The sequence below is a fragment of the Hyperolius riggenbachi genome, chromosome 1, assembly GCF_040937935.1.
Source record: "Hyperolius riggenbachi isolate aHypRig1 chromosome 1, aHypRig1.pri, whole genome shotgun sequence".
Classification (NCBI taxonomy): Eukaryota; Metazoa; Chordata; class Amphibia; order Anura; family Hyperoliidae; genus Hyperolius; species Hyperolius riggenbachi.
Window position 1 is genome coordinate 81,566,769 of NC_090646.1, and position 26,749 is coordinate 81,593,517.

General features: G+C 46.7%; 1 protein-coding gene across 3 annotated transcripts in view; it reads right to left on the minus strand.

Annotated features, from left to right (window-relative positions):
* The window catches only part of SLBP (stem-loop histone mRNA binding protein), an 88,319-nt gene extending 61,936 nt beyond the window's left edge, over window positions 1–26,383 (minus strand). Inside the window, exons 1-8 of one of the 3 annotated variants that reach the window (XM_068275769.1) lie at window positions 26,181–26,370; window positions 22,854–22,994; window positions 21,179–21,286; window positions 19,272–19,334; window positions 18,783–18,914; window positions 16,450–16,599; window positions 15,707–15,761; window positions 11,739–13,398 (exon numbers count right to left, since the gene is read on the minus strand). In XM_068275769.1, coding sequence (XP_068131870.1) covers window positions 13,327–13,398; window positions 15,707–15,761; window positions 16,450–16,599; window positions 18,783–18,914; window positions 19,272–19,334; window positions 21,179–21,286; window positions 22,854–22,994; window positions 26,181–26,218 — 759 coding nt within the window. In that variant the 5' untranslated portion in view covers window positions 26,219–26,370 and the 3' untranslated portion in view covers window positions 11,739–13,326. Of the gene's footprint in view, window positions 1–11,738; window positions 13,399–15,706; window positions 15,762–16,449; window positions 16,600–18,782; window positions 18,915–19,271; window positions 19,335–21,178; window positions 21,287–22,853; window positions 22,995–26,180 lie in introns of those variants that run through there. The other 2 variants (XM_068275760.1, XM_068275751.1) reach the window with 2 other exon arrangements.
* Between the last annotated feature and the right edge of the window lie 366 nt (window positions 26,384–26,749).

The window sequence follows — 26,749 nt, forward strand, 5'->3', positions numbered from 1 at the left end:
CGTCCTCTTCTTCCGCATTCCCCGTCCTAAAGAGCCGTAAAGCGCGCCCGCATGACGCGTCTTGCGGATGAGCTTTACGGCTCTTTACGACGGGGAATACGGAAGAAGAGGACGCTTTGCCGGAGGACGACTGGCGGTCGGCCGAAAACGAAACTTAGCCACGGAGGGAGACCGGAGGGCACCGAAGGACCGGCGCGGGCACAGGACGGCTGCAGGAGGCTTGGGAAAGCCCCAGGTAAGTGAATTTTTTTTTGGGCCCACGGTTAAGGTTCCCTTTAAGAGTCTATCTAAAGGCTTTATCTAAATGATGGAGGGATCAGGAGTTTAATAAAGGCCCTGGCATTTATTTTTACCTTTTTTTTTTTAAAGGACATCAGAGGTGAAAATAAACGGAGATAAATAGTATCCATCCTAAAAATTACTTCATACAACCCAGTTTTATTTTATATTTCAATTTAGTTTAGTTTAAGTTTTTACTGTTTAATTGTCTTCATTTAAGTATGCCAGAGCTCAGATCTGTAAAGTATTGACCATTTTTCTCTTTCCTGCTCACAGAAGCCATTTACCAAAACAGGAAAGTGTTTTATGGCTGTAATTACTTATCAGTGAGGGTTCTGCTATAGTCAGACCCGGACAGAAACTTACTTGCAGATCTGATGTTTCCTGATTGAAAATAGGACCACGGCATAGATATTTGTGTGCTTGGCCCTATACATACACGTCTCATATCACCTCAGTTGTCCTTTAAATAGACACTGAAGCAAAAAAAACAAAAATTCTGATATGATGATTTGGTTGTATAGTACAGATAATTACTAGAACTTTAGTAGCAAAGAAAATATTATTTTTATTTTCAGTTAGTGTTTTTTGTTAAAGAGAACTCGAGTTGGGATTTAATGATGTTGGGGCACAGAGGCTGGTTGTGCACACTATCACCAGCCTCTGTTGCCCTATGGTGTGCCCCCAGGACGCCCCTGCACTCTATCCCCAGCGCCGTGCTAGCGACACACAGCATGTCGCCAGCACAAGGTTTACCTATGCGGTGTCAGTCAACGCCGCTCCCCCACCTCTATCAGCGCTACCCACCCGTGTCTCTTCCCTCCAATCAGCGGGAGGGAAGGGACGCGAGCAGGTAGCGCCGATACAGAGAAGGCGGGGGAGCGGCGCTGACAGTCTCAAGTAAACAGCCTGCTGGCGACACAGCGTGTCGCTAGCACGGCGCTGGGGATAGCAGAGTGCGGGGGGGGGGGGGGGTCCTGGGGCACACCATAGGGCAACAGAGGCTAGTGATAGTGTGCACAACCAGCCTCTGTGCTCCAACATCATTAAATCCCACCGCGGGTTCTCTTTTGTTAACATTGCACCAGAGTTCGCACAGGGATGTCAAAATAATTTATATGCATCTTGGAGGGAACAACTATTAAGAGCAGGGATGTTGTGAGAAAAAGGTGAGTGAGAACCACTAATAAAGTTCTTTTTTGCACTTCTGAGTACTATCAAAGAACAGTGGAACCTTCAGCAATTTAGATAATTTCTTAGGGCACAAAGGAAGAGTTCTCTAAAGAACAGACTCCATTTGAGAAGCTATGTATTGCAGAGAAACGGAGTAAAGGTAGCCTCTCAAAAATGTATAACATGCTAAACGCTGGGAAAGACTTAAATAGTTGGATAGCAAAGTGGCAGAGGAATATTCAGAGACATCACGGACGTAGAATGAAAAAAAATGTCCTATATTTCATGCATAGGAGTTCAGTCTCTACCAGAATCCAGGAATCAGAAGCAATTTATTTTCGCCAAGTAAGTTTGCACCTACAAGGAATTTGTCTTGGCAGTTGCTTAACAAACAAACACAAACAATACAAGGACAGACAGTGTACATATTACACGTTAAGGACATTATAAGTATAGTGGCAGTAAGCAATGTGAGAATTGTTCATGTTTAGTTCTGTGCTGATTACTTTCAGTCCTAGCAGCTCTAACGTGGTTCAGCATTAACCACTTCGCCATATCTGGACGCATATATCCGTCCAGATAGGCAGTGGTGCTGCAGCCGTGTGGTGCGCGCGATCGGGCACCCTCCCACTGCCCCCCCGATCAGTGAATGGGAATATAATTCCAATTCACCGATTTAAGTCCCCGGCAGAAATACCGACACTTTCTCATCAGAGAGCGTGGTATTTCTGCCCCCAGGAAACTTCTTCTCTTCATTTTAGTTCCTAGATGCGACAGTTCGCATCTAGGAATTTTTTGAATGTGGCCATCTTGTGGCCAAATAGTAAACTGCACCCACATACCTGTATTGAATAAAAAAAACACATTGTATTACATCTAAAATTGGCTATTTACCTCCCAAACTAAAATTACCCAAATACATTTTTGAATTAAAAAAAAAATAAAAAAAATTACAATAAAAAAACACTACATAAATAGTTACCTAAGGGTCTGAACTTTTTAAATATACTTGTCAAGAGAGTATCTTATTAAATTTTTTAAAATTATAAGCTTGTAAATAGTGATGGACGCAAATTGAAAAAATGCACCTTTTTTTCTAAATAAAATATCGGCGCCATAAATTGTGAGAGGGATGTAATTTAAATGGTGTAATAAGCGGGACAAATGGGCACATAAAATGCATGGGTTTTAATTACTGTAGCATGTATTAATTTTAAACTATAATGGCCAAAAACTGAGAAATAATGATTTTTTTCCATTTCTATCTTAATCTTCCTGTTAAAATGTATTTACAGTAAAGTGGCTCTTAGCAAAATGTACTACCTAAAGAAAGCCTTATTAGTGGCGGAAAAAACGATATAGATCAATTAATTTTGATAAGTAGCGATAAAGTTTTTAGCGAATGAAGGGGAGGTGAACATTGCTCGGATGCATAAGATTTTCGAAGCTGTAGGCTGAAGTGGTTAAGTATGGCTACCGCTTGAGGAAAAAAAAAAAACTGTTCCTGTGTCTAGAGGTTTTGGTAGCGATTGACTAGTGACTAGTGAAGGTAGTGAGTAGATGGTACCTTACACCTAGTAGACTGGGCAAGATGTTTGTGGGAGTAGACCAGGGATGTTGGAGATGTGGTAAGGAAAGGGGGACCCTGATACATACATTCTGGGAATGTGTAAATATGACATCATTCTGGAACAAAGTGAGAAGATAAATTAATGAGATAGTGGGGTCAATGCCACCAGAGGACACAGGATTCTTCCTTTTACATGCCAACTCGACTAGCACAGAGGAATACAAAAAAAAAATAAAAAAAATCTGTCATAAAACACTTAACACAGCAAGAATAGTAATACCGAGATGGTGGAAGACTAACCATATACCAACTATAGGTGAATGGATGAGAGGTATCCCATATATTTAGTATGGAACAATTCAGGAAAATAGAGGGGATAGGCAACTAAAACAGACCTGGAAGAAATGGGAAGAATTTATAGAAACTGAAGAATACAGAAACATTAAGCAGTATTGATCAGGAAGCTGGGACCGGGCATTTGCAAGGGACAAGTAAAAGGCTAACATAATTGAGAGGCAAGTTAAAGAGAGTCTGAAGCGAGAATAAATCTCGCTTCAAACCTCATAGATAGCAGGGGCAGGTGTGCGCCGCTATCCCGCGGCTTAACGGGGGTCCCTTCACCCCCAAATCCCCTCGGTGCAGCGGGGGAGCACTTCCTGGTTGGGGCAGGGCTAACCGCCGCAGCCCTGCCCCACGCGCTTCTGTCAGACGCGTATCTCCGCCTCTCCCCCACCCCTCTCAGTCTTCCTTCACTGAGAGGGGCGGCGATGCACTGCTGATAGACACGACTGGAGGCAGGGCTGCAGCCGTTAGCCCTGCCTCCACGAACGACTAACTCTACGACCAACTATTGCGGGGGTGGGTTTGGGGGTGAAGGGACCCCCATTTAGCTGCACGATAGCGGCGGTTTAGCAGGGGCACACATGCCCCTGCTAACTGAGCTCTGAAGCGAGATTTATTCTCGCTTCAGAGTCTTTAAAATAGTGTTCTGGAGATCCTCCCCTTCACCCCTCCGCCCTGAGTGGTGACCGGAATGGTGTGTGAATGCAGGGTGGATGGAAGAGAAGGTGAACGAGGTGGAGGGATGGAAAGGGTGGAGATGAATGGGAAGAGAGTTCAAACGCCAGCGTTTAAGAGCTAGCTTTTGGGAAGTGTTCATGGCTAGCAGTTCTGGTCTCTGCTATTGTTTCCTGGTGTTTACCGCCTCTGAAAGCAACATGTTCAGACACATGCCAGGATCTACCGGCAGGCTTTCATGAAAGCCTGCAAAAGCCAGCTCTATACACTCCCATTCACTTGAATGGGATGGCGGTAGATCCCCAAAAACGCCGCGTCTGAACCACGTTAAAGGCCACAAAAAACGCCCATGTGAACCAGCCCTAATATTTGCAGTTTACACACTACTCAGCATTCTAAATTTTACAGAGCAGCCCAGAGAACTATTGACCTGTCCTGTGCAGAAGAAAAATACAATACGAGTGATAGTTGATATAACAAGCCTCAAAAGAAAAAAAAAACAGAACTCTGGCTTTTTTGCATACATGAAAACGAGTTTCATGCTGGCCATACACAACTCAATTATGCAGCTCGATTCTCCCGCTCAATCATGTCACCGCTCGATTCCACAGTCAAGTCTTTTTCCTTGCACTTCAATCCAGAATTGAGCAGCGAAATGATTGGGCGGCAGAACAAACAAGTCGGAAATTATCCATCAAGCCATCTTAATGGCTCAAAATAGAGCCATGTATCACCAGCATAACTTCCTGTACTGGAAATATTAGACTCATGATGTCTCTGCTCCTAATGTTTTTTTCTTGGCTATACTACACAAAATCTTTTTTTTTTCCACTTCAGTGTCTCTAACTGCCAAAGGCTTTGGCCACACCCACCTGTGTAACCTCAGCCTGATAGGTGGCTGCCAAGCCACAGCCAGTGGTTTCTGAAGAGCTTCAGCAGTCTCCAGATGCATGGCCTCCACCCCATTGCCAAGGAGAAGGGTAGAATGTCTCCTGTGCCCCCCAAAGGCAGGAATGTTTTTAACCCTGTAACCACCCCCCCCCCCAAATCCATCCGCCGACAAGCTGTCATTTTGACCTCAAGTACTCAAACAGGTAACTTTACCAATTCTTGCAGCTTCGATATTTTGTATACAACAGAAATCCACCACGAAAGAGCAGCAATTGCTTTATTTTGCAAAATGTGTCATGTTAATTGGTAAATAAGATATACAACTGCATGTACAAAAAAGGTACATTTACAACATTTATACAATGAGTAATACAAGCTTTATATTCCCTGTTTAGCTACATGCTGCTTTGTCACCTTACAGCTTTCTAAAATATATACAATGCTTAGCACTATGTACACTGAGGTTAGTGTATTACAAGCAATCATGCTGGGTGTGACCGCCAGAGCCAGAGCCTCCCCAGCAGCCGGGTGTGACCGCCAGAGCCTCCCCAGCAGCCGGGTGTGACCGCCAGAGCCTCCCCAGCAGCCGGGTGTGACCGCCAGAGCCTCCCCAGCAGCCGGGTGTGACCGCCAGAGCCTCCCCAGCAGCCGGGTGTGACCGCCAGAGCCTCCCCAGCAGCCGGGTGTGACCGCCAGAGCCTCCCCAGCAGCCGGGTGTGACCGCCAGAGCCTCCCCAGCAGCCGGGTGTGACCGCCAGAGCCTCCCCAGCAGCCGGGTGTGACCGCCAGAGCCTCCCCAGCAGCCGGGTGTGACCGCCAGAGCCAGGGCCTCCCCAGCAGCCGGGTGTGACCGCCAGAGCCAGGGCCTCCCCAGCAGCCGGGTGTGACCGCCAGAGCCAGGGCCTCCCCAGCAGCCGGGTGTGACCGCCAGAGCCAGGGCCTCCCCAGCAGCCGGGTGTGACCGCCAGAGCCAGGGCCTCCCCAGCAGCCGGGTGTGACCGCCAGAGCCAGGGCCTCCCCAGCAGCCGGGTGTGACCGCCAGAGCCAGGGCCTCCCCAGCAGCCGGGTGTGACCGCCAGAGCCAGGGCCTCCCCAGCAGCCGGGTGTGACCGCCAGAGCCAGGGCCTCCCCAGCAGCCGGGTGTGACCGCCAGAGCCAGGGCCTCCCCAGCAGCCGGGTGTGACCGCCAGGGCCTCCCCAGCAGCCGGGTGTGACCGCCAGGGCCTCCCCAGCAGCCGGGTGTGACCGCCAGGGCCTCCCCAGCAGCCGGGTGTGACCGCCAGGGCCTCCCCAGCAGCCGGGTGTGACCGCCAGAGCCTCCCCAGCAGCCGGGTGTGACCGCCAGAGCCTCCCCAGCAGCCGGGTGTGACCGCCAGAGCCTCCCCAGCAGCCGGGTGTGACCGCCAGAGCCTCCCCAGCAGCCGGGTGTGACCGCCAGAGCCTCCCCAGCAGCCGGGTGTGACCGCCAGAGCCTCCCCAGCAGCCGGGTGTGACCGCCAGAGCCTCCCCAGCAGCCGGGTGTGACCGCCAGAGCCTCCCCAGCAGCCGGGTGTGACCGCCAGAGCCTCCCCAGCAGCCGGGTGTGACCGCCAGAGCCTCCCCAGCAGCCGGGTGTGACCGCCAGAGCCTCCCCAGCAGCCGGGTGTGACCGCCAGAGCCAGGGCCTCCCCAGCAGCCGGGTGTGACCGCCAGAGCCAGGGCCTCCCCAGCAGCCGGGTGTGACCGCCAGAGCCAGGGCCTCCCCAGCAGCCGGGTGTGACCGCCAGAGCCAGGGCCTCCCCAGCAGCCGGGTGTGACCGCCAGAGCCAGGGCCTCCCCAGCAGCCGGGTGTGACCGCCAGAGCCAGGGCCTCCCCAGCAGCCGGGTGTGACCGCCAGAGCCAGGGCCTCCCCAGCAGCCGGGTGTGACCGCCAGAGCCAGGGCCTCCCCAGCAGCCGGGTGTGACCGCCAGAGCCAGGGCCTCCCCAGCAGCCGGGTGTGACCGCCAGAGCCAGGGCCTCCCCAGCAGCCGGGTGTGACCGCCAGAGCCAGGGCCTCCCCAGCAGCCGGGTGTGACCGCCAGAGCCAGGGCCTCCCCAGCAGCCGGGTGTGACCGCCAGAGCCAGGGCCTCCCCAGCAGCCGGGTGTGACCGCCAGGGCCTCCCCAGCAGCCGGGTGTGACCGCCAGAGCCTCCCCAGCAGCCGGGTGTGACCGCCAGAGCCTCCCCAGCAGCCGGGTGTGACCGCCAGAGCCTCCCCAGCAGCCGGGTGTGACCGCCAGAGCCTCCCCAGCAGCCGGGTGTGACCGCCAGAGCCTCCCCAGCAGCCGGGTGTGACCGCCAGAGCCTCCCCAGCAGCCGGGTGTGACCGCCAGAGCCTCCCCAGCAGCCGGGTGTGACCGCCAGAGCCTCCCCAGCAGCCGGGTGTGACCGCCAGAGCCTCCCCAGCAGCCGGGTGTGACCGCCAGAGCCTCCCCAGCAGCCGGGTGTGACCGCCAGAGCCTCCCCAGCAGCCGGGTGTGACCGCCAGAGCCTCCCCAGCAGCCGGGTGTGACCGCCAGAGCCTCCCCAGCAGCCGGGTGTGACCGCCAGAGCCTCCCCAGCAGCCGGGTGTGACCGCCAGAGCCTCCCCAGCAGCCGGGTGTGACCGCCAGAGCCTCCCCAGCAGCCGGGTGTGACCGCCAGAGCCTCCCCAGCAGCCGGGTGTGACCGCCAGAGCCAGGGCCTCCCCAGCAGCCGGGTGTGACCGCCAGAGCCAGGGCCTCCCCAGCAGCCGGGTGTGACCGCCAGAGCCAGGGCCTCCCCAGCAGCCGGGTGTGACCGCCAGAGCCAGGGCCTCCCCAGCAGCCGGGTGTGACCGCCAGAGCCAGGGCCTCCCCAGCAGCCGGGTGTGACCGCCAGAGCCAGGGCCTCCCCAGCAGCCGGGTGTGACCGCCAGAGCCAGGGCCTCCCCAGCAGCCGGGTGTGACCGCCAGAGCCAGGGCCTCCCCAGCAGCCGGGTGTGACCGCCAGAGCCAGGGCCTCCCCAGCAGCCGGGTGTGACCGCCAGAGCCAGGGCCTCCCCAGCAGCCGGGTGTGACCGCCAGAGCCAGGGCCTCCCCAGCAGCCGGGTGTGACCGCCAGAGCCAGGGCCTCCCCAGCAGCCGGGTGTGACCGCCAGAGCCAGGGCCTCCCCAGCAGCCGGGTGTGACCGCCAGAGCCAGGGCCTCCCCAGCAGCCGGGTGTGACCGCCAGAGCCAGGGCCTCCCCAGCAGCCGGGTGTGACCGCCAGAGCCAGGGCCTCCCCAGCAGCCGGGTGTGACCGCTAGGGCCTCCCCAGCAGCCGGGTGTGACCGCCAGAGCCTCCCCAGCAGCCGGGTGTGACCGCCAGAGCCTCCCCAGCAGCCGGGTGTGACCGCCAGAGCCTCCCCAGCAGCCGGGTGTGACCGCCAGAGCCTCCCCAGCAGCCGGGTGTGACCGCCAGAGCCTCCCCAGCAGCCGGGTGTGACCGCCAGAGCCTCCCCAGCAGCCGGGTGTGACCGCCAGAGCCTCCCCAGCAGCCGGGTGTGACCGCCAGAGCCTCCCCAGCAGCCGGGTGTGACCGCCAGAGCCTCCCCAGCAGCCGGGTGTGACCGCCAGAGCCTCCCCAGCAGCCGGGTGTGACCGCCAGAGCCTCCCCAGCAGCCGGGTGTGACCGCCAGAGCCTCCCCAGCAGCCGGGTGTGACCGCCAGAGCCTCCCCAGCAGCCGGGTGTGACCGCCAGAGCCTCCCCAGCAGCCGGGTGTGACCGCCAGAGCCTCCCCAGCAGCCGGGTGTGACCGCCAGAGCCTCCCCAGCAGCCGGGTGTGACCGCCTGGGATGCTCTCACTTAAATCAGAGTGCCTAAGCACTCGGATTCATGATTTAAATGAGTTACCACAGATGTGACGCAGGGCATAAGGGGTTATCTACCCATAAGGCTGCATCCTCCCTGCGCTCCAAATAGTATGCACACACACGTTACAAGCCTCGCTGCCGCCACTTCCTCCTTCAAGGAGGAAGTGTGTGAGGCTTGCAACACCATCAATAGGACGCGTGTGCATACTATTTGAAGCACAGGGAGGATGCAACCTTATGGGTAAATAACCCCTTATGTCCCTGCATCACATCTGCGGTAATTAATGCTCATTTAAATCACAAATCCAAGTGCTTAGGCACTCTGATTTACTCGTGAGAGCATCCCTGATGGCCACCAGAGCCAGGGCCTCCCCAAGCAGCAGAGTGGATTTTTGGCAGGCCTCATAACTACTTAAAAAGGACATTACCATAACTGCTTACCCAACATCTGCATGTTACATTCAGCTTCCTGTGTGAAATATGGAAACATGCCCACCTCAACTCACTTGTTGCTACTGTACTAGGAAGTGTGAGATCCAAATAACTGAATCAATGAAAATGTTTATGCAAACATTCAGCTTAAAAAAATGGGGCATTTTGTATCTTATACCTTGTGGGTTATAAGGCTGCATAACTCCATAATAGGATTTCCATCTCATTTACCATTCCCAGTAGCTACTAGGCTAGACTAACCGGCTCTTTAAAAAAAAAAAAAAAAAGGCTGCCATTACTGGGACTATTACATGCCTCTTACCTGGCTGTTGTACTGGTAGCACGCCTTTAAAGCTCTTATTTCTACTCAATCCCGTATCATAAGTAAATTTTGCATTATGAAAGTTACACCAACTGGTACAGTGCACTGAATGTCCCCAGCATCACACAATTCTGCCCCCTTCAGCCATGTGTAACTACTGCAGTGACTAATGAGATGCTAATAATTTAACAGAACACAAATCAGCATCACCCTGGTATAGGAATTATATTGACCAAGCAGGAGCGACAGACCTTGCCCAATCACTGAAGAGGCTGACAAATACAATTCTATGCTCTAGATTCAGCGAAGATATTCACAAACAATTGCTAGGGAAACCACTGACAACGCTGCTATACTGAATACTGGTACAAAATAGAGCTCCAGTCAATTAAAATTTTTTTTTTTTTTTTTTTTAATAGAAGAACTGGACCCCAAGAAGACATTCTGGACTATAATGCTGGGTACACACGATGAGATTTCCCGTTCGATTTGCGGATCGATTCGATTTCAAACATGTTCGATTGGATTTCGATCGTTTTTTTCATGATAGGTATGCAAAATCGACAGAAAAAAACCATCGAAATCCAATCGAACATGTTTGAAATAATCGAATCGATCCGCAAATCGAACGGGAAATCTCATCGTGTGTACCCAGCATAAGTTTCCATAAAGCCAACTGGCCTTTTACAGGCTTAAAGGGGCACTACAGCAAAATGTAATATGTGCAAACATACAAGTACATTTTTTCCAAGAGTAAAATTAGACAAATTACTTTTCTCCTATGTTGCTGTCACTTACAGTAGGTAGTAGAAATCTGACAGAAGTGACAGGTTTTGTGCTGGATACACCGTTCATTCCCACACTATTCCCGTCGATTCGTTTATTTCCGACATGTCAGATTTGCGTTTCGATGGATCATTAGGCCGATTTGTCATACTTTACATGGCAATTGACCTAAAAATCATTGAAATGCGCTTGGAAATGTTCAGGAATAGTCGATTCGTCGGGAATAGAGCGGTGCATTCGATGCGGGAACGAACCGTGTGTATTCAGCATTAGACTAGTCCATCTCTTTATAGGGCATTATAGGAGAAAAGTAATTTATGGCTCATTTTACTCTAGAAAAAAAATGTGTATATGTTTGCACATTTTACATTTTAGTTTTTCACAGTAGTGCCCCTTTAATTCTGACAATTGAACAATGGAGTGCACAGTAAATAGGCGAGGCATCAGTCCATGCAATTAGGAATTTGTGGTTTCAGCATACAGGGCATAGCATAGGGTTACAGAGACATCGGCCTTACAGCCTATACGCGGGAATTAAGCTTCCTCAGAGACCAACATGAGATTCGTGCATATAGGCTGTAAGGCCGATGTCTCTGTATCCCTAGGCTATGCCCTGTATGCTGAAACCACAATTCCTAATTGCATAGACTGATGCCTCACCTGTTCTCTACTATGCACTGTTCTACTGCAAGTGCACATCCAGAAGAGTGGATAGCGAGCTAGATAGCCAGCTTGTGCGCGTTTGGTGACGACCTCACCTCTCTACACACACAAACAATAGGTTTGCTTTGACTGCATTTTATGCTTTCTGCCCAAACATTGTCAAAGGCTCACTCGTTTCAAGGTGGAGCAGTTGGTAGAAGCCGAGTGATAATTGCAAACCCTTTACTACAAGTAGAGCTGGTTCATAGTACAAGCGCTTTTCTAAGTGCAAGTGATTCGAAAAGCTCTTGCAAACGCAACGCAATTTTTTTTTTTTAATTCCCATCGCTTAAGTGAGAACAAAAGCACATCAAGAATTAGTCAAATCACTATGAATAAGAAAAGCACTCGTAGTGTGAACCTGCCAGTAGTCATGTCACCTTTATGACCAACACCACATGATCTTTAGCTGCGTAAATATACACAAACTATCCAAGCAGCCCTTACAAGACAAATGTGTCCAGGGAAACAAGCAGTTCTTCCAGAACTTGTCAAAAATACAAAATCTCTAGCCTGGGCCAGAGAGCTGAACGTTTCGGGGGGGGGGGGGGGGGGGGGGAATGGTCTCTGTGCAGCCAAGACTCGAGGGATTTTCTGGGCAACTATATCTCCCTACATCTTTAGGCAGATATAGTCATAATGGGGATATAATTTAGTCATGGTTTTCAGCTACTGAAATTTTGACTATTAAATCTGAAGCCTGTTTAAAATAAATGCAAGCAACGAGAAACTGCAGATTCTGGAAGCTTAGCTCCATTTTAATGGTTCAAGTTTAACATCTCACCTAGCCTTGCTTTGATTCAAGAGCTTAGCAACTTGCAGCCAATGAGCACTGCATAGATTGGGCAAAACTAGCATGTTGACAGGCATGATTCTTAGGGGCTCGTCCTCACTAGGACGATTAGCAGGCGATTCCTGGTAATTGCAACAGAAACTGCCGCCGATCATAGGAGTTTTGCAATTAACAGCAACACGTTACCTGCAGCATTTTGCCACGATTCTCGAGCGATCGCGGTACAGTGCTTTTACAAGCGGTGATCTCTGGGAATCATGGATGTGTACAATGATTTTAACATGCTAATTGCCGTAAGATCACCCATGCAAAATGCTTTTTAAGTGTGAATGGGCCGTAAGAGAATGAATCGTTAATGTGATAGTGGAGGATAGATTGAGTCCTGTAGCTGCTCTGTTTTCATACAAATTTGAGCACTCAGAAAAACAAAAAACAGGTGTTCAAAAGTGCAGCCCAACTCATATTGCCAAGTTTTGACTGCCTTGTGTTGCATGTGCTTGCTCTAGGAATGATGCCAATTACTAGGTTTACAATTTTAATACAGAATTAATTTAGTCAGAGGTACCATAGAGATGCCAGGCGCCAAAGGTTTCATGCTGAAACTAGAAAAAAAAAAAAACAGACCAATAAGGGTTCTGTAAAGCAGTTACACATCTAACCATTCCCATCCTCGCAATACAGCCAGCGTTGACATTGTGGTCGTCCGCTTGTGCTGCTACGGATGCGCAGAGAATCTCCCTACTGCACCAGTCCCTGAACAAAAATAACCCCAAGTATGCGCGTGTTCAACCCAGTGACGTGAGGAACTGCAAGATGTCATTACACCGGCTGGAAAGACTAGGATGCCCATGTCAACAAATAATTCCAGGTAAGAAAAAAGGGTTGAAAACAAAATTATACTTTTATAACTAAAAATGTAAATTAATAACAGTTACAAATGTCAACTGAAACTGGTTAAATTTCCACAATAAAAAAAAGTTTGCTAAATCCAAAAGCAGCGTGCAATTGCCTGAAGTTACAAGAATTTTACTTTCCACTGCACAGATTCACACAAGATGGAACCTGCTTGTGGTATTTTTAAACAGTGCCCATTGCCAAGGCTTAGCGAATAATCCCACCAATCAGAATTTAACACAAAAAAAAAAAAAAAAAGGAAAAGATAGAGTTCACAACCAAATAACTCCAAGGGTTAAACTGGATAAAAGCTGAACGACAGCCAAACGTCAAAAAAGAAACGAGCCGCTACTGCAGGAAGGGGGTGGGTGGGGCTTCCTTTCGTAGAATTGAATCCAGCGCAACCATCGCACAGTTCCAGTGGAGGAAGGCCCAGCTTTGCTCTCCAGTACATCAAGTGCTTTTCTTAAAAAAGTAGCTGCCAGAACCGGTATCAATGCTTTGTAAGGGACCATACAGTCAAAGCAGCAGGGAACACTCCATCCCAGCAAATAGTAAAATCCTATACACAGTGCATATCAGCTCCTGACAGGAACTCAATTCCAAGATCAACCAACATTCAGATCTGTTCCCATCAAAGGCACATATCCGGATCAGCAGAGTCCTCAGTGTCTACTTTCATGACCTTGGTTGGAGTGCCTTCAAACTGGGGGAAAAAAAAATATAAAAATAAGCATAGAACAGTCTTGCTGCCCAATTTGTAGAACTAAAGCCTATTGGTATAAGGATTCCTGTCTGTGCCTTTAGTCTTTAAGCGGATCTGAGATTAAAAACAAGTAACTGGTCTATATATCTTATCTAAAGTTTAGATAGTTTACACAGCAAATCTAGCTGCAAACAGCTTCAATAGAACATGATTATTTCTTCCTGTGATACAATGACAGCAGCCATGTTTGTCAACATTACACAGGCAAGCTGATCTGCATCTCCAGCCCTCAGCCTGTGAAAAAACCTAAACCCCTCCCCTCTGAAATCTCTGGCTAGTAATACCTCCCCCCACCCAGACTGAGCTCCCATGAGCCCTTGCTACTGTCTGAAAATGCCAAGGCACTCTGAAAATCTGTGGGCGTGGCTTGTTTAGTTTATAGGGTATTAGAGTATTAAAACAAAAAGTATTTGTCTTGAGGAATGCCCCATAAATTGGAAAGGAACAAAATCATGGAGTGAGTAAAAGTTCATCTCCGATCTACTTTAACAAGTAGGGATGGTAAATGAGATGCAAATCATTCCTAGCCAATACAGGATTATGCAGATCTTGCATGCCTTGTATGCAGGGGAAAAAAAATGCACAAATGCCAAGGTGGACACGGATTGGTCTGTTTTCAAGCTGGATACAAAGTTTGCATAATCCTGCATGAACATGCAACAATTTGGAATTCACTGCCTATCCAGAAGCACCATGAGAGTCCCAATTCAGACTGCAGCTCACAGATCAACCTCACTGTGAAATATCCAATCGCAGGTAGTGAATGTTATATATGAGTGGGCCCCATACATCAGGCACGGATGGTAGCAGGCCCATTCGCTACAGCCGCCAACTTAGTGATTTTAATTTAACAAAAGGTCTCAAACATGTTCTCTGCTGCATGATTTACAGTAATTAAAATGTGGACTGTATTGCCACAGGAAGTAGTTATGGCTCATTCTAGATCTGCATTCACAAGGAGGTTTAGGTGCTTTCTTTGCATTGAATGACATCCTTGGCTAGAATTACTAGGCAAATACGGGTGGTGTTGATTCAGGGATTTTATCCGGTTGCCATGTTTCCCCCCCCCCCCCCCCATTTGGGGGCCAATTGGACCATGCCTTTTAAGGGTTTTCCACCTTCCTTTGGATCAACAGGGATACATGAGTGTGCAGACTAGATGCACTTTATTTTGGTTGAGCTCTATGAACAAAGTATAATTTTTCTTCAACCTAAGTAACTAGGATTAGGTACATATAGATTTTAGTATTGTCAAGTACCATACCCCAAATATTCCCACTTCTTGATTGTAGACTTGCTGCCAGACTACAAGTCAAAATACTTTAATAGAACCTAAAGTGAGGGGGGTTATGGAGGCCGCCATATATCCTTATAAACAATACCTGTTGCCTGGCTGTCTTGCCCGGCCTGGAATGAGTTTAGCTATAAAGCCTGGACAAGCATATCAGACTTCTTACAAAAATCTGACCGGATTAGCTGCATGCTCGTTTCAGGTGAGCGATTCAGACACTATAAACCCAAAATCAGCTGCACTGCCAGGAAAGTGGTATTTCCAAGAGATTAAATATGGCAGCCTCCATATACCCCTCGCTTTAAGTTCCCTTTACAATGGATTACCAAACAAAAAAATAAATACCCCGCTGCCAAGATAACCATAAGATGCTCTATGAGTATATAGTCTAATAAGAGCCTTTATTTAATTAAATCCTAATCTTGGCTTGCATGCAGAATGAATGCATCTTGGAACTAAGCTAAAGTCCATAGGGAGCGGATATGACCGACCCAATTACAAACAGCATACAACTTGCATGCAAGATAGAATTTGACCATCTCTATCCACAACTGATCTCCAAAGCTGCATGGCAACAGATTATAATCCCCCCCCCCCCCATCATAAGCCAACACTAAAGAATTCGTGTGACAGAATGTGAAGTCTATACAAATTTTATAGTTTCAAAACTGATCGAATTCAAACGCTGCCATTTGATTGGTCCATTTTGAAACTACAAGACTGTACCCCATTCACCATCAATGAGGCACCTAGTGTGCCCGGGTTGTATTTAAGATGCCAGATTAGCATAATGGATTATTTACATCATACGGGCAATACGCATAATTCCAGGTTGATATTCAGCTAAGCAAATGCAGGAGCTGCAGGATTTCCCTGGCTGAATGCTAAACCTGCAATATTTGCATCGTGACCCATCTCTGGTCATGGCTGGAGGGCATAGAATTCTGTTACACTTACAAGGATATCCTGAAATTCACTGTCTTCTTCCAGGGTGACCATGTCGTCTTCAGCACTAAAAGACAGTGAAGGTTGCAGTGTTAGAAAGTTTGCCACAAATCATCCTACAATAAAAAAGCCTCTACGTAGTCAAGTGTTGTCCCAAGCTCCTGCTTATACCAACTCATAACTGAGTACAAGGCCAGCCTCATTACTGACTAATCCCCCATTCATCTGAAACAATTGGATTATATAAAGAGACCTTGAAGTAAAAAGTTATGATATAAAGATTTGTATGTGTAGTACAGCTAAGAAAAAACATTAGGAGCAGAGACATAAGTCTAATGTTGTTTCCAGTACAGGAAAAGTTAAACTCCAGCTGTTCATGCAAATAAAAAAAAAAAAAAAAAAAAAAAGCCATTGAGCTCCAGGACTTTCAAAGTCGCAGAGAGCTCTGTCTTCTGAAGCTCTATCTCAGCTGTTAATCACCATTTTCCTTTTCTCTCTCCAGAGGACAGGTCAATCGTTCACAAGCCTGCTCTGTAAAATTATTTTGCCGAGTAGTGTGTAAACTGCAAATATTAAACTGATGCAATATTATGAAAAACACTAACTGAAAAATATGCAAATATCTTTGCTACTAATCTTCTAGTAATTATCCATACTACACAACCAAGTCATCGTTTTTTGTTCGCTTCAGTGTCTCTTTAAAAAAGTAGAAAGTTGCAGCAGTCAGCCCTTGCTGAATGGCAGTGATAACTTACAATGGCTGCAGGTCACTGCCCTCCTCTGCAGGGGGGTCCCAAGCGTGAAGAGCAATCCGCCACAGTCTGATCTGCTGATCCCAGGACCTCCGACTGTACTTCTTGAATTTATTAGGGGTTCGAGGGTGGATGCCTTGCTGCCGCGCATGCCTTCAAAAAATAAATAGAATTAAAAACGATCAACAGGCTTGATACAATAAGAGAACACCATTTTGTTAGTGCAATCTCAAAGAGCTAAGCACCAATGGAAAAGAACTCCAAGTTTTCAGTGTAGAGCCAACCCTGAGGCAAAGCCACAGAACACAAGAGGTAGGCCTGGTGCACACCAAAAACCACTAGCAGATCCACAAAATGCTAGCAGATTTTGAAATGCTTTTTCTTATTTTTCTGTAGCGTTTCAGCTAGCATTTTGTGGTTTTGTGAAGCGTTTTTGGTGTAGTAGATTTCATGTATTGTTACAGTAAAGCTGTTACTGAACAGCTACTGTAACAAAAACGCCTGGAAAACCGCTCTGAAGTGCCGTTTTTCAGAGCGGTTTGGGTTTTCCTATACTTAACATTGAGGCAGAAACGCCTCCGCAATCCAAAATCTGCAGCAGCCCGGGAGTATGCTTTTCTGCAGAATGCCTCCCGCTCTGGTGTGCACCAGCCCATTGAAATACATTACCCAAGCGCATCCGCAGCCGCAAGCGGATCGCAAACCATAGCAGAACCGCTCTGGTGTGCACTAGGCCATAGAGAACGTGAACAAACCATATAAAAGCCAGGCAGGATTCCCATGTCTACCATGAACATTGATTAAGCCAATGCAGAATACAATTCTGACTCAACTTTCCAGTTTAAATATTACCCGTTTGAAACCCTAATTTAGATTTTTATTATTAAAAACCTGCCAATGCATTCTAAAATGTATGCACTAGACAGACCACCCTTGCTACATATCCTGCGTGTTGTCACCACTGCATAATTTGCATGATCGCTTCTCATTTCTAACAACTAATCAGTTGCTGCCCCCCCTTTTCAGTATGTGCCTATGCTTATTCCAAGGCAATACACTTCGTAAGAGGCTGCCTAGTGTAGTATTAGGGCCCTTTTACACTTAACACATTGGTATGTTTTAGTGTGTGTTTTTCCACATCTCCCGATGCGGAAGCGAGTTGAAAAGATAGGACGCGGCTGTGCGAGAATCTACAGCATGCTGCAGATTCTCCGATCGCAACGCACAACATGCACACAGTGGAAACTTCCATTGTTGTGCATGTTTCAGGACACCCGCGGTGCGATGCGGCTATGTAGCCGCATCGCACCGCTCCTAGTGGAAACAGGCCCCAAGTGGGAACTAAGCTATAGGAAAACAGCCATTACAGCGTACCTCCGGCACTTCCAGTCGGCGGCACCTGCCATGCGAAGAACCACCTCATGCAGCCTTCTCTCCCCCGGCCATAACTATGTTTATGGAGAGGTAAGCGGGCACATAAGGAAAACATAGCCTAATGAAACCAATCTGCACCCGCAGTGCCAACAGCCCTTAGCCCCCCAGGCTCTCCAGGACATGCAGCGCTGTACACCTGTCCCTGGAACAGGAAACATCCATACTGCCGAGCACCTGACAAATCTTAATTTATAGAGAGGCTTGTGGATGTTTCCTGTTTCCTGGGAGGGACCGGATCTCGATGTATACCTGTCCTGGAGGGTTAATGGAAAAAAAAAATCAGTTTCTTTTAGTTATAAATGAGAGAAACTGAGAAGTGTAAAAGGGCCTTACTGTATAATGCATTACCGAACAATGAATGCTATTGTACTCATTTTATGATTATGCCTTATGACCATAATTGTAAAAAATGAATAAAATGAATATGCAGTGTGGAAGGATTTTTGATCAGATAGCTCCCCTGACCAGATGATGCAAGAACACAACCAATGTATGGCCAACTTTAGACTATTTGGTGAAATCTAAAGACCGTGAAGTGGTATAAGGTGTCACACGCTGTATCGGGCCACTGACTGGGGAAGAGTTTATGCCTGGTACACCGTGCAATTGCACCAGGTCCAATCTGATTTACAATCATTTCTATATAAAATCAGTAAGAAAAACAAATCAGCAATAGACATGACCTATCTGACAGGAAATTGCATGGTGTGTACCAAGCATCAACCTTAAAAACCTGACAAAGGTCAAGTCTATTCCCCCCATCCAGAATACAGAAAACCTACTATGGACTAAAACCACAAGGACAGACTCACTGCAGTTCTAAACCTTCCCTGAAATCTATACTAGAGCTTGCTGGATACAAGTCCCACAAGTAGTGCCTGGGGTAGCAGAACATAACATACCTAGGCACTGCTTGCATGTATCGGTCATAAGCAATTGTATTTTTTCCAAAGTTTATTTGCTTCTGTCTTCTGGCGAGAACAGAGGAATCTGTTTCCATTTCTCCATGAGTCGAAGAATCTTTGGAATCGGAGCTAAAATAAAAACATCAGAAGTGTCAGTACAGTGCCACAGACAGAAGGAAAAAAAAAAAAAAAAAAAAAAAAAAAAAACACAAAAAACAAACTTACAACCTACCAATTTACTTTTTTCAACCAACCAGACAGTCATGTTACTAAAAAAAAATACAGAAGATTCTCTGAAAAGCCCAACCTCACTATATACTCATACATTGGAGAAGCAATCTCATTATGCACAATCCAAGCACAACACTGTTCCCAAGGTCTTTATGCAGAAATCCTGTCTTGCTGAACCAAGCACTGCAGTATTCTGTAAACCCTTCCTGCACACTTCAGAATATGGCTTGCCCCATCCAATAGAATCTTAATTACCTATCCGTAGAGGAGCGTCTTTCCCTTGGTGCAAAGTCATTGATAAGCAGCCTTCTCCTGTACCTGAAAGAACACATTACAATATAAGAACATACAGTATTAAAGTGGAAGACATGCACAATGCTTGCACAGATGTTTACACCAATCTCTGCTAAGCAGCATCATAGTCCATCTGCTTCAATGATAAATACAATCAACCATGACAAAGAGTACAATGTCAGTTTTTATGGTTTCAGCATGCAGGAATTAGGAGTAGAGTTAAAGAGAAACTCCCAACCAAGAATTTAACTTTATCCCAATCAGTAGCTGATACCCCCTTTTACATGAGAAATCTATTGCTTTTCACAAACAGACCATCAGGGGGTGCTGTAAGACTGATGTGGTGAAACGCCTTCCACAAGAAGCTCTGAGGACCACAGTACTTTTAAAAGTTTGCCACAATGTAACAAGCTTCACAGACAGGAAATGGCTGTTTACAGCTGTCTCCAACAGCCAAAACAGCTAGCAGCAGCTACATAACCTGCCCACAGTAACAATGTCACCATGTAATACATGTCAGAATGTAAATCGGGGAGAGGAAAGATTTTACAATGAGCAAACACTGACTAAATCATTTATACATAATTGTAAAAATGAAGCACTTTTTATTACACTATAATCACTGGACTGTCTTGATAATGTGGCCACAAAGGATAGACTTGAATGAAGCTCCATCATTCCCACCTTGTGGCTGGCCTAGATAAGACTCAGTTTGGCTTTTCTAGCTGATTTTTGGCCAAGTGAGGGCTCAAACCCACTACAGCGATTTTCTGAGCGTTTAGGGAGCGATTCAAAACGCTAGTGATTTCCCTAAATGCTCAGCTAATGTTAATGGATGGGCCAAATTCCACTGGAGCGATTACCAAAATTGCATATGCAAGACATGCAGCATTTGTAGCATTTCTGCAAAGTATATAAACGCTGGCATAATCTCTCGTCTAAACTTACACGGAGCAATTTGCTAGAGTTTTTAAATTACTGCGCACTGTAAATAAATTAACATTGAAAGGATCAGAATTAAAATGCTAATCGCTGGCAAAATGCTTACACTTAAAAATTGCTACCCAAATCGCCAGAAAACACTCATGAAACCGCTCACAAAACGCTAGTAATTGTGATTTGTAGTGGGTTCCAGGACTGAATGAGGGTTAGGAAAGCTACAGATGTACTATAGGTTACAATACAAGTTAACAGTTCAATTACAATAAGAAAGCCAACTAAACCTAGCCTTATACCAGTCGATTGTGTTCGACTTTTTTAAAGCAAAATAAAAAATAAAAATCTAGAAATTAAAAACCAGGGCTGTAGAGTCGGAGGTTTCATAAACTGAGGAGTCAGAGTCGGCAGTCTGAGGAATTTTGTACCAAGTCCACAGCCCTGGTTAGTATAATGCCTAGTACACACCATACAATTTTCTGTAACATTTTTCTGTAATTAGATCTTCTGTAAAGTACTGGTAGAGACTGGTCATTATCTCTGGTGCATTGTCTTCTGGTTATCTCCTGCTGAGTAGAACAATGCATAATTGCAAGGCAGATGGTTAGATAAATAATTTCCAACATGTTGGAAATTACCTGGCAGGTAAACCTCACAGAAAATCTTACAGCAAATTGTATTGTGTGTACTAGGCATTAGACTAAGGAGTCTGAGCATTTTTGGCTACCTGGAGTCGAAGGTTTCATAAACTGAGGAGTCAGATTTTTGTACTGACACTACAGCCCTGATCAAAACTGTATGAATGGATGCCCCTTCCTCCCTCATATGTGCTTATAGAAAGCTACATACTCCCATGTATCCTGTGACACATGCAAACATTCATATTTAAAATTAAAGAGTTGACACTGTTGAATAGTCAATGCTTCCCTTACCTCACTAAATCTTTCTCCACCCTGTCTTTCAGTATTTCTTCTTCCTCCACTGCAGACCCCCAGTCTTTACATTTGGAGACTGGTCTGTGGCCTTCTGGTGTGGTGAAGCTGGTAGGAGAAGAACGGCGAGAGGTCAGCCTAACAAAGCAAACAAAATAGAGCTATGTACATCAGCCAGGCTTCTTTCACATCAATGCCGAAAGCTAGAAAGCAGGGCTGGAAAACCAATCCAAGGCAGACAATGTTAGGTGTGAAGCAGCAGGCGACTGCTTATCTGGCAGATAAAAATGGCTACCATTGTCACAAAGTAGTTTTAGTGTCGAGGAACGCTAAAGCTGAACTACCAATGCACAGTAGCGCCAACAGGCAAAGAAGAACTGAAGAAGCTTTGGTTACATGGAATTCTGCTCAGTAATGGAAGGAGCTGCACTTGAATTAGGATGGCACTGCCAGAAATCATAATGGGAGGAGTTGACAATGGTTATACAGGTAGGGTCAGTGCACACCAAAAAGCACTAGTGTAATTGCAAAAAGCGTTTTTTTTAAAATGATTTTTCTTAGCATGTGCCTAGCGATTTTTGGTGTAGCTTTTTTATTTTGTTACAATAGAGCTGTAAAAGAAAGAAAAAAAAAAAACCCCGCTTTCAGAGCGATTTTCCACTTTCCTATACTTAACCTTGAGGCTGAATCGCCTCAGAAATCAGCAAAAATGCGACAGGACCTGCATTTACATTTGGGAAAAAAAAAAAAAAAAAAAAAAAAAAGCTCATAGCTCTGGTGTGCTCCATCCCATTCAAATACATTAGCCAAGTTCTTTTTAGTCCCATAGTCCCTTGTTAAACGAGAGACTGTAGGTTTGCCCTCAACCTGAATCTGTTCACAAGTCAACACTGCCGTCGCGGTCCCATGCCTTCAGTGTCCCCCTCTGCTGACCCCATGTCACCTCTCCTTTAGTACCTCCACTGCACCCCCCCCACCCATATCTGTCTTGTTCCCTTAGTGCCCCACTCTACCACTTTGCACCTTCTGTCCTAGTGACTATTGTAACGTGCTCATTTTGTTTACAGGAAATCTTGCATTAAAAAAGGTCACAATTACGATTTTTACATTTAATTGATTTCATGTAATCCACGTGTTAGATCACAGATTTGCTTTAAAATGTATGCAAAAACTAGTTTTACCAAGCCTAAAAACCACTCTAAATTTAAAAAGTATGTTCTCAAAATCTAAGTTTTTGAATTGTTCCCACTGGATCAAGTTTCCCATTTTCAGGCTGTTCGTAAGTGGGAGACCATCTGTACTTCATAATAAGGCACCTACATATTACCATTTTGTAATGGATTTTTATCGCCATACTGGAGGTAGGGAGTTCAGCTTTGATACAGGTCAGAAGCTAAGGCCAGTGTAAATAGTGGATTAGCTGCAAGCACAGGAGAGGTAAAAATTCATACTTACCTGGGGCTACCTCCTGCCTAACCATTGCCTCACTCACCATCCTCCCAGGTGCCTCAGTTTGCCCGCCATCAGCCCCAGTAATATGCCTTTATAGTCAGGCTCTTCTGTGCAGGCCTGGCGGCACACAGGCTCCCAGCAACAAGAACACGGTCTTCCTCCCCCCCCCCCCCCCCCCGGTTAGCTTTAAAGTAGCAAAAATGTATAAGAGAGCAAATCATACCTGTCAGAACGTTTGCTTTGCTCTTTAGGAGACTTGTCTTCATCAAATACAGTGGATTCGTCATCATTACGTCTTCTAAGATTCCCATCTGAGCATCGCTTACGTCCATGAGACCAGCGAGATGGTGCTTGAGGCCTGCTGCTGAAAAAAAGGGAGGGGGGGGGGGGGGGAAAGATGATTTTTCAGTTTTATTCTGGTAAAACATTGTTAGAATGGCAGAAGTTGAAGGAAGGACAGAACTATGAATGAACTGATAGTAAGTTAATGCCACCAGGAAAAATCATGCGATTCAGGTAAGTTTGAGAAGAGCTGTACAGAAATGCCACTTGATTGTCCAGAATGCAGTCTGTTCTGCTTTATGTAGGATGAAGAAAAGACACCCTACCACAAGGGCTACAAGAAGACAAGATTCAATGGAGTCAGGTGACACTAGTACCCCTGCTACATTTTCATATGCAACTAGCATAGCATCTCAGCCTAGTTAGTCTTTCGGCAACAAATTGTTGACACAACGGGCTCTGTTAATCATTTTCCGCATGCGGAAATGCACTTGCGGTAAACTCCCAAATGAAATAAGATCATTTTGACATTCACAATATGTTATTCATTCGGCTGCATTGTTTACCCGCATACATAAAAAAAAGTGTGGTAAAATAGTCAGTAATTCACGAAACAAAAACAAAAAACAGACGAAATTGAAACAAAAAAGGGTGCATTTTCGACTTAACTTCCAATTTTATATCACCTACTAGTACTTGGCGATATATTTTGCTTCCCATTGACTTAGAGTCTGGAGCCTTGAACGCTGTGTTTGCTGGACTTTATTTTTTTATGACAATATTTTTTTATGCCGCTTACCGCATGAGCAATTGTGAAGAGAGCCCAATGGCAGACACTGGCCGTCTTAATGCATTACCTTGATGCTGGGTACTGAGATTTTCTGGCAGATTTACTTTCAGATCTATTTTCAACATGTCTGATCTGATTTCTGATCATTTTCCAGACTGTTTTGCATTCACTACTACCGGAAATCAGATAGGACATGTTGGAAATAATTGATCTGACAGTAAATCTGTCAGAAAATCTCAGTGTGTACCCAGCATTACACAAGAAAACGCCCCACAACAACCAGAGATATAAACTAAACCACAGGATCTCTGTGCTAACGTTTTCCTGTATGACTTTCTACATGCTAAAAGCCGCTGTCCTCAATCTATATTTCAACTTATGGTCCCAACCCCTGTCCACTATAGACAAGAATCCAGTTATCTGCTGATGGAAACATTTGTGGAAGCACAGGAAGTGCTCTTCTCTGTGTTGTGTTTCCTGTCTCTTGTAGGGATGGGGGTTGGGAGGGGAGGAGTCAAACCACTGGAGCTGTGCTAGAAAACATGTCTTGCTGTCTGTGCCATACTTAGGTCACAGTATCGTGATGAGATCTCAGAACAAAATTAAGTAGCTAACCCTGCTCAAAGTAAAGTCACCCATAATGCTAGTTACATCTACGGTCACAGGAGATTTGATAGGACCAATTGCAGAGTGAATATATTTTGCATCTCCCCGACCATCCCTAATGCTAGCCATACTCCAGTTTGTAGCAGCATAAAATATCAGGTAGCTGCTCTCAATTCTCTACCACCTTGTCCACAGTCCGATATCAGCAGAAGCCTGACTGAGACTAGGCTGAACGAAAAGTGTTATATAGCACTTAGTAACCAGAAAGCAATGTGGCCATCACCCCCCACCTCTATTATAAACTGCCCCAAACAGCTGCCATGTGGCACATGTGGGGGAGGGTAGAATGAACTGCTACACACTGCTATGTGGTGGCTTTGTAGCGCTTGATAGACAAGGCCATGTGACCAAGTACATGCTGCTTAAACAGCCATGACCGTTATGATCAAATTTCAATAGTACTTAGATACATTTCTAGACCTGCACCCACTTTCAGCAATGCAGCACTGCAGTCACAGTCAAGGGGACAAGAGATATTCCCTAAATGGTGCATCACAGAATCCTGCACATTCCACTCCTGGTTATTGAGAAACGAAACTGAGAAACTAAGCAAAACTAACCACAACTAAAATGGCTCTTTAGCACCACTGCATGCATTGCCACACATGTTTTGTCTCTCCTTGGCTGAATCAGCTATTCACGATCATCTCAAGAGAAAATCTACATTACAGTCATTCCCACAGCCTTCATGACCTCATTTACACTGGCAGTAGCACCCAGTCACCTTTTCCCTATGATGTTTCCTGCTGGGCCCCCTAAAGTAGACTCATTTCTATCACAAGCCCCATCTTGGGGCACCTCCTGCCTCATCCTCCCAACAAAAGGGGCAAAAAAGTCACATGCCTATTCAAGATAGCAATAACCTGAATTTCATACAGGAACCCACTTATCAGAAATTCCCAACAATGGGTGAGGTTTAGCTAAGTACTGTAGTATTTTAAAGCCCAATTGGGCTCTTTTCCACTATGAAATACGATCACGATTCCGATTCAATTTCCACCATGCGATTGCGCTACTATACTCATAGTCCAGCTCAATCGCATACAAAATGCAGCAGGACGATTGCGCTTTGACCAAAATCGCATCGCAATCAGATCACACTAATGGAAATTGCTGCTGCAGTTTCCATTAGTTTAATGTACCTTGCAATTTGCAATCAGAAGCAAATCGCAGGATAGTGGAAAAAGGTATGCAGATGAATCCCTACAGCTGTGCATGGCTTAGCAATTCAGGCTTTGGCTGTGCAGCAAAATGGGAACCACAGCAGATTTGGTAACAGCCACAGCCCTTACTGGAGCTAGTCTAATTGAGTGGACTCAAGAAATCTGCACTAGCAGACAGGGCAGCCAAATCAAGAGCCATGCCCAAAGCTGGTGTGCAATTTTAGTGTTAATTCACTGGGTGGTGTTTCCCACTGCGTCCCCAATTGCATTCAAATCAATGATCACAACTAAACTGCTGTAAGCAGGAAGCAACTGGGCTTCATTGTACTTCCCATTGACAATGCTGTGAGTAATATATTCACAGCTGAGGTTTTAGCTCAGATCCTCTTTACATTGGCGCCCACACAACTACACACATGGTTTCCTAAAGAAGCCCCCCACTACGTCCCAACTTATAAAGCCAGGCCTGCTAGTTTCTATCACCCAACAGAATATTGATAAGGACATGCAGCCAGCTAGGCCTGCGCTCCCACGAATCAGCCAACATCACAGAACATTTATCCTGCGGTAATGAGCGATACTCGGGCCCCCTGAAAACACCAGGCCTGAGCACAGCTCATTACAGCAGGAATCCCCGGGCTCTGCTCACCTGCTCTGGCCGAGTCGGCTGCTCCACTGAGTAGACATGTCTCCTTTTCCTTCTCTCCTCCTACTGACCCGAGCGCGCCACAAACTGCAACCTTATTCTACCTCGCGCCGCTGGGACAGTCCACTGCTCGGGCGCAGGGGTGCAGCTCTCAGTACAAGCCGCCGAGAGCCGCTCTATCAGCCACCGCCGCCAGACGTTTCTTCCCAGCAGTCTCCGAAATTCGCCCTCCGAAGTACAAGGTGGTCGTTCTGATGGAAACTCCCTCTTCTGCAGAGACAGAATTGCCTCAGGTAATAAATAGCTCCCCCCCGAGCTGGCTGTCCGTGGTACGCCCTAGTCGCAGTCCGTGGATTGGCTGGAGGCCAACAATAGCCACGTCGCGATTGGAGAGGTCGCGCCGTCAGTCATGGGCAGGGGCGGGGTTACGGCCCACAATGCTGACCTCTAATTGGCTCCCGGGTTTTTGCGCTTCTTACATGTTTTGAATAGCAGCATTTCGCGCCAGATTTTGGACATATTCAGGTTTTTGGCGCAATTTAACAGAAGAAGAGGGAAATACTAATAATACA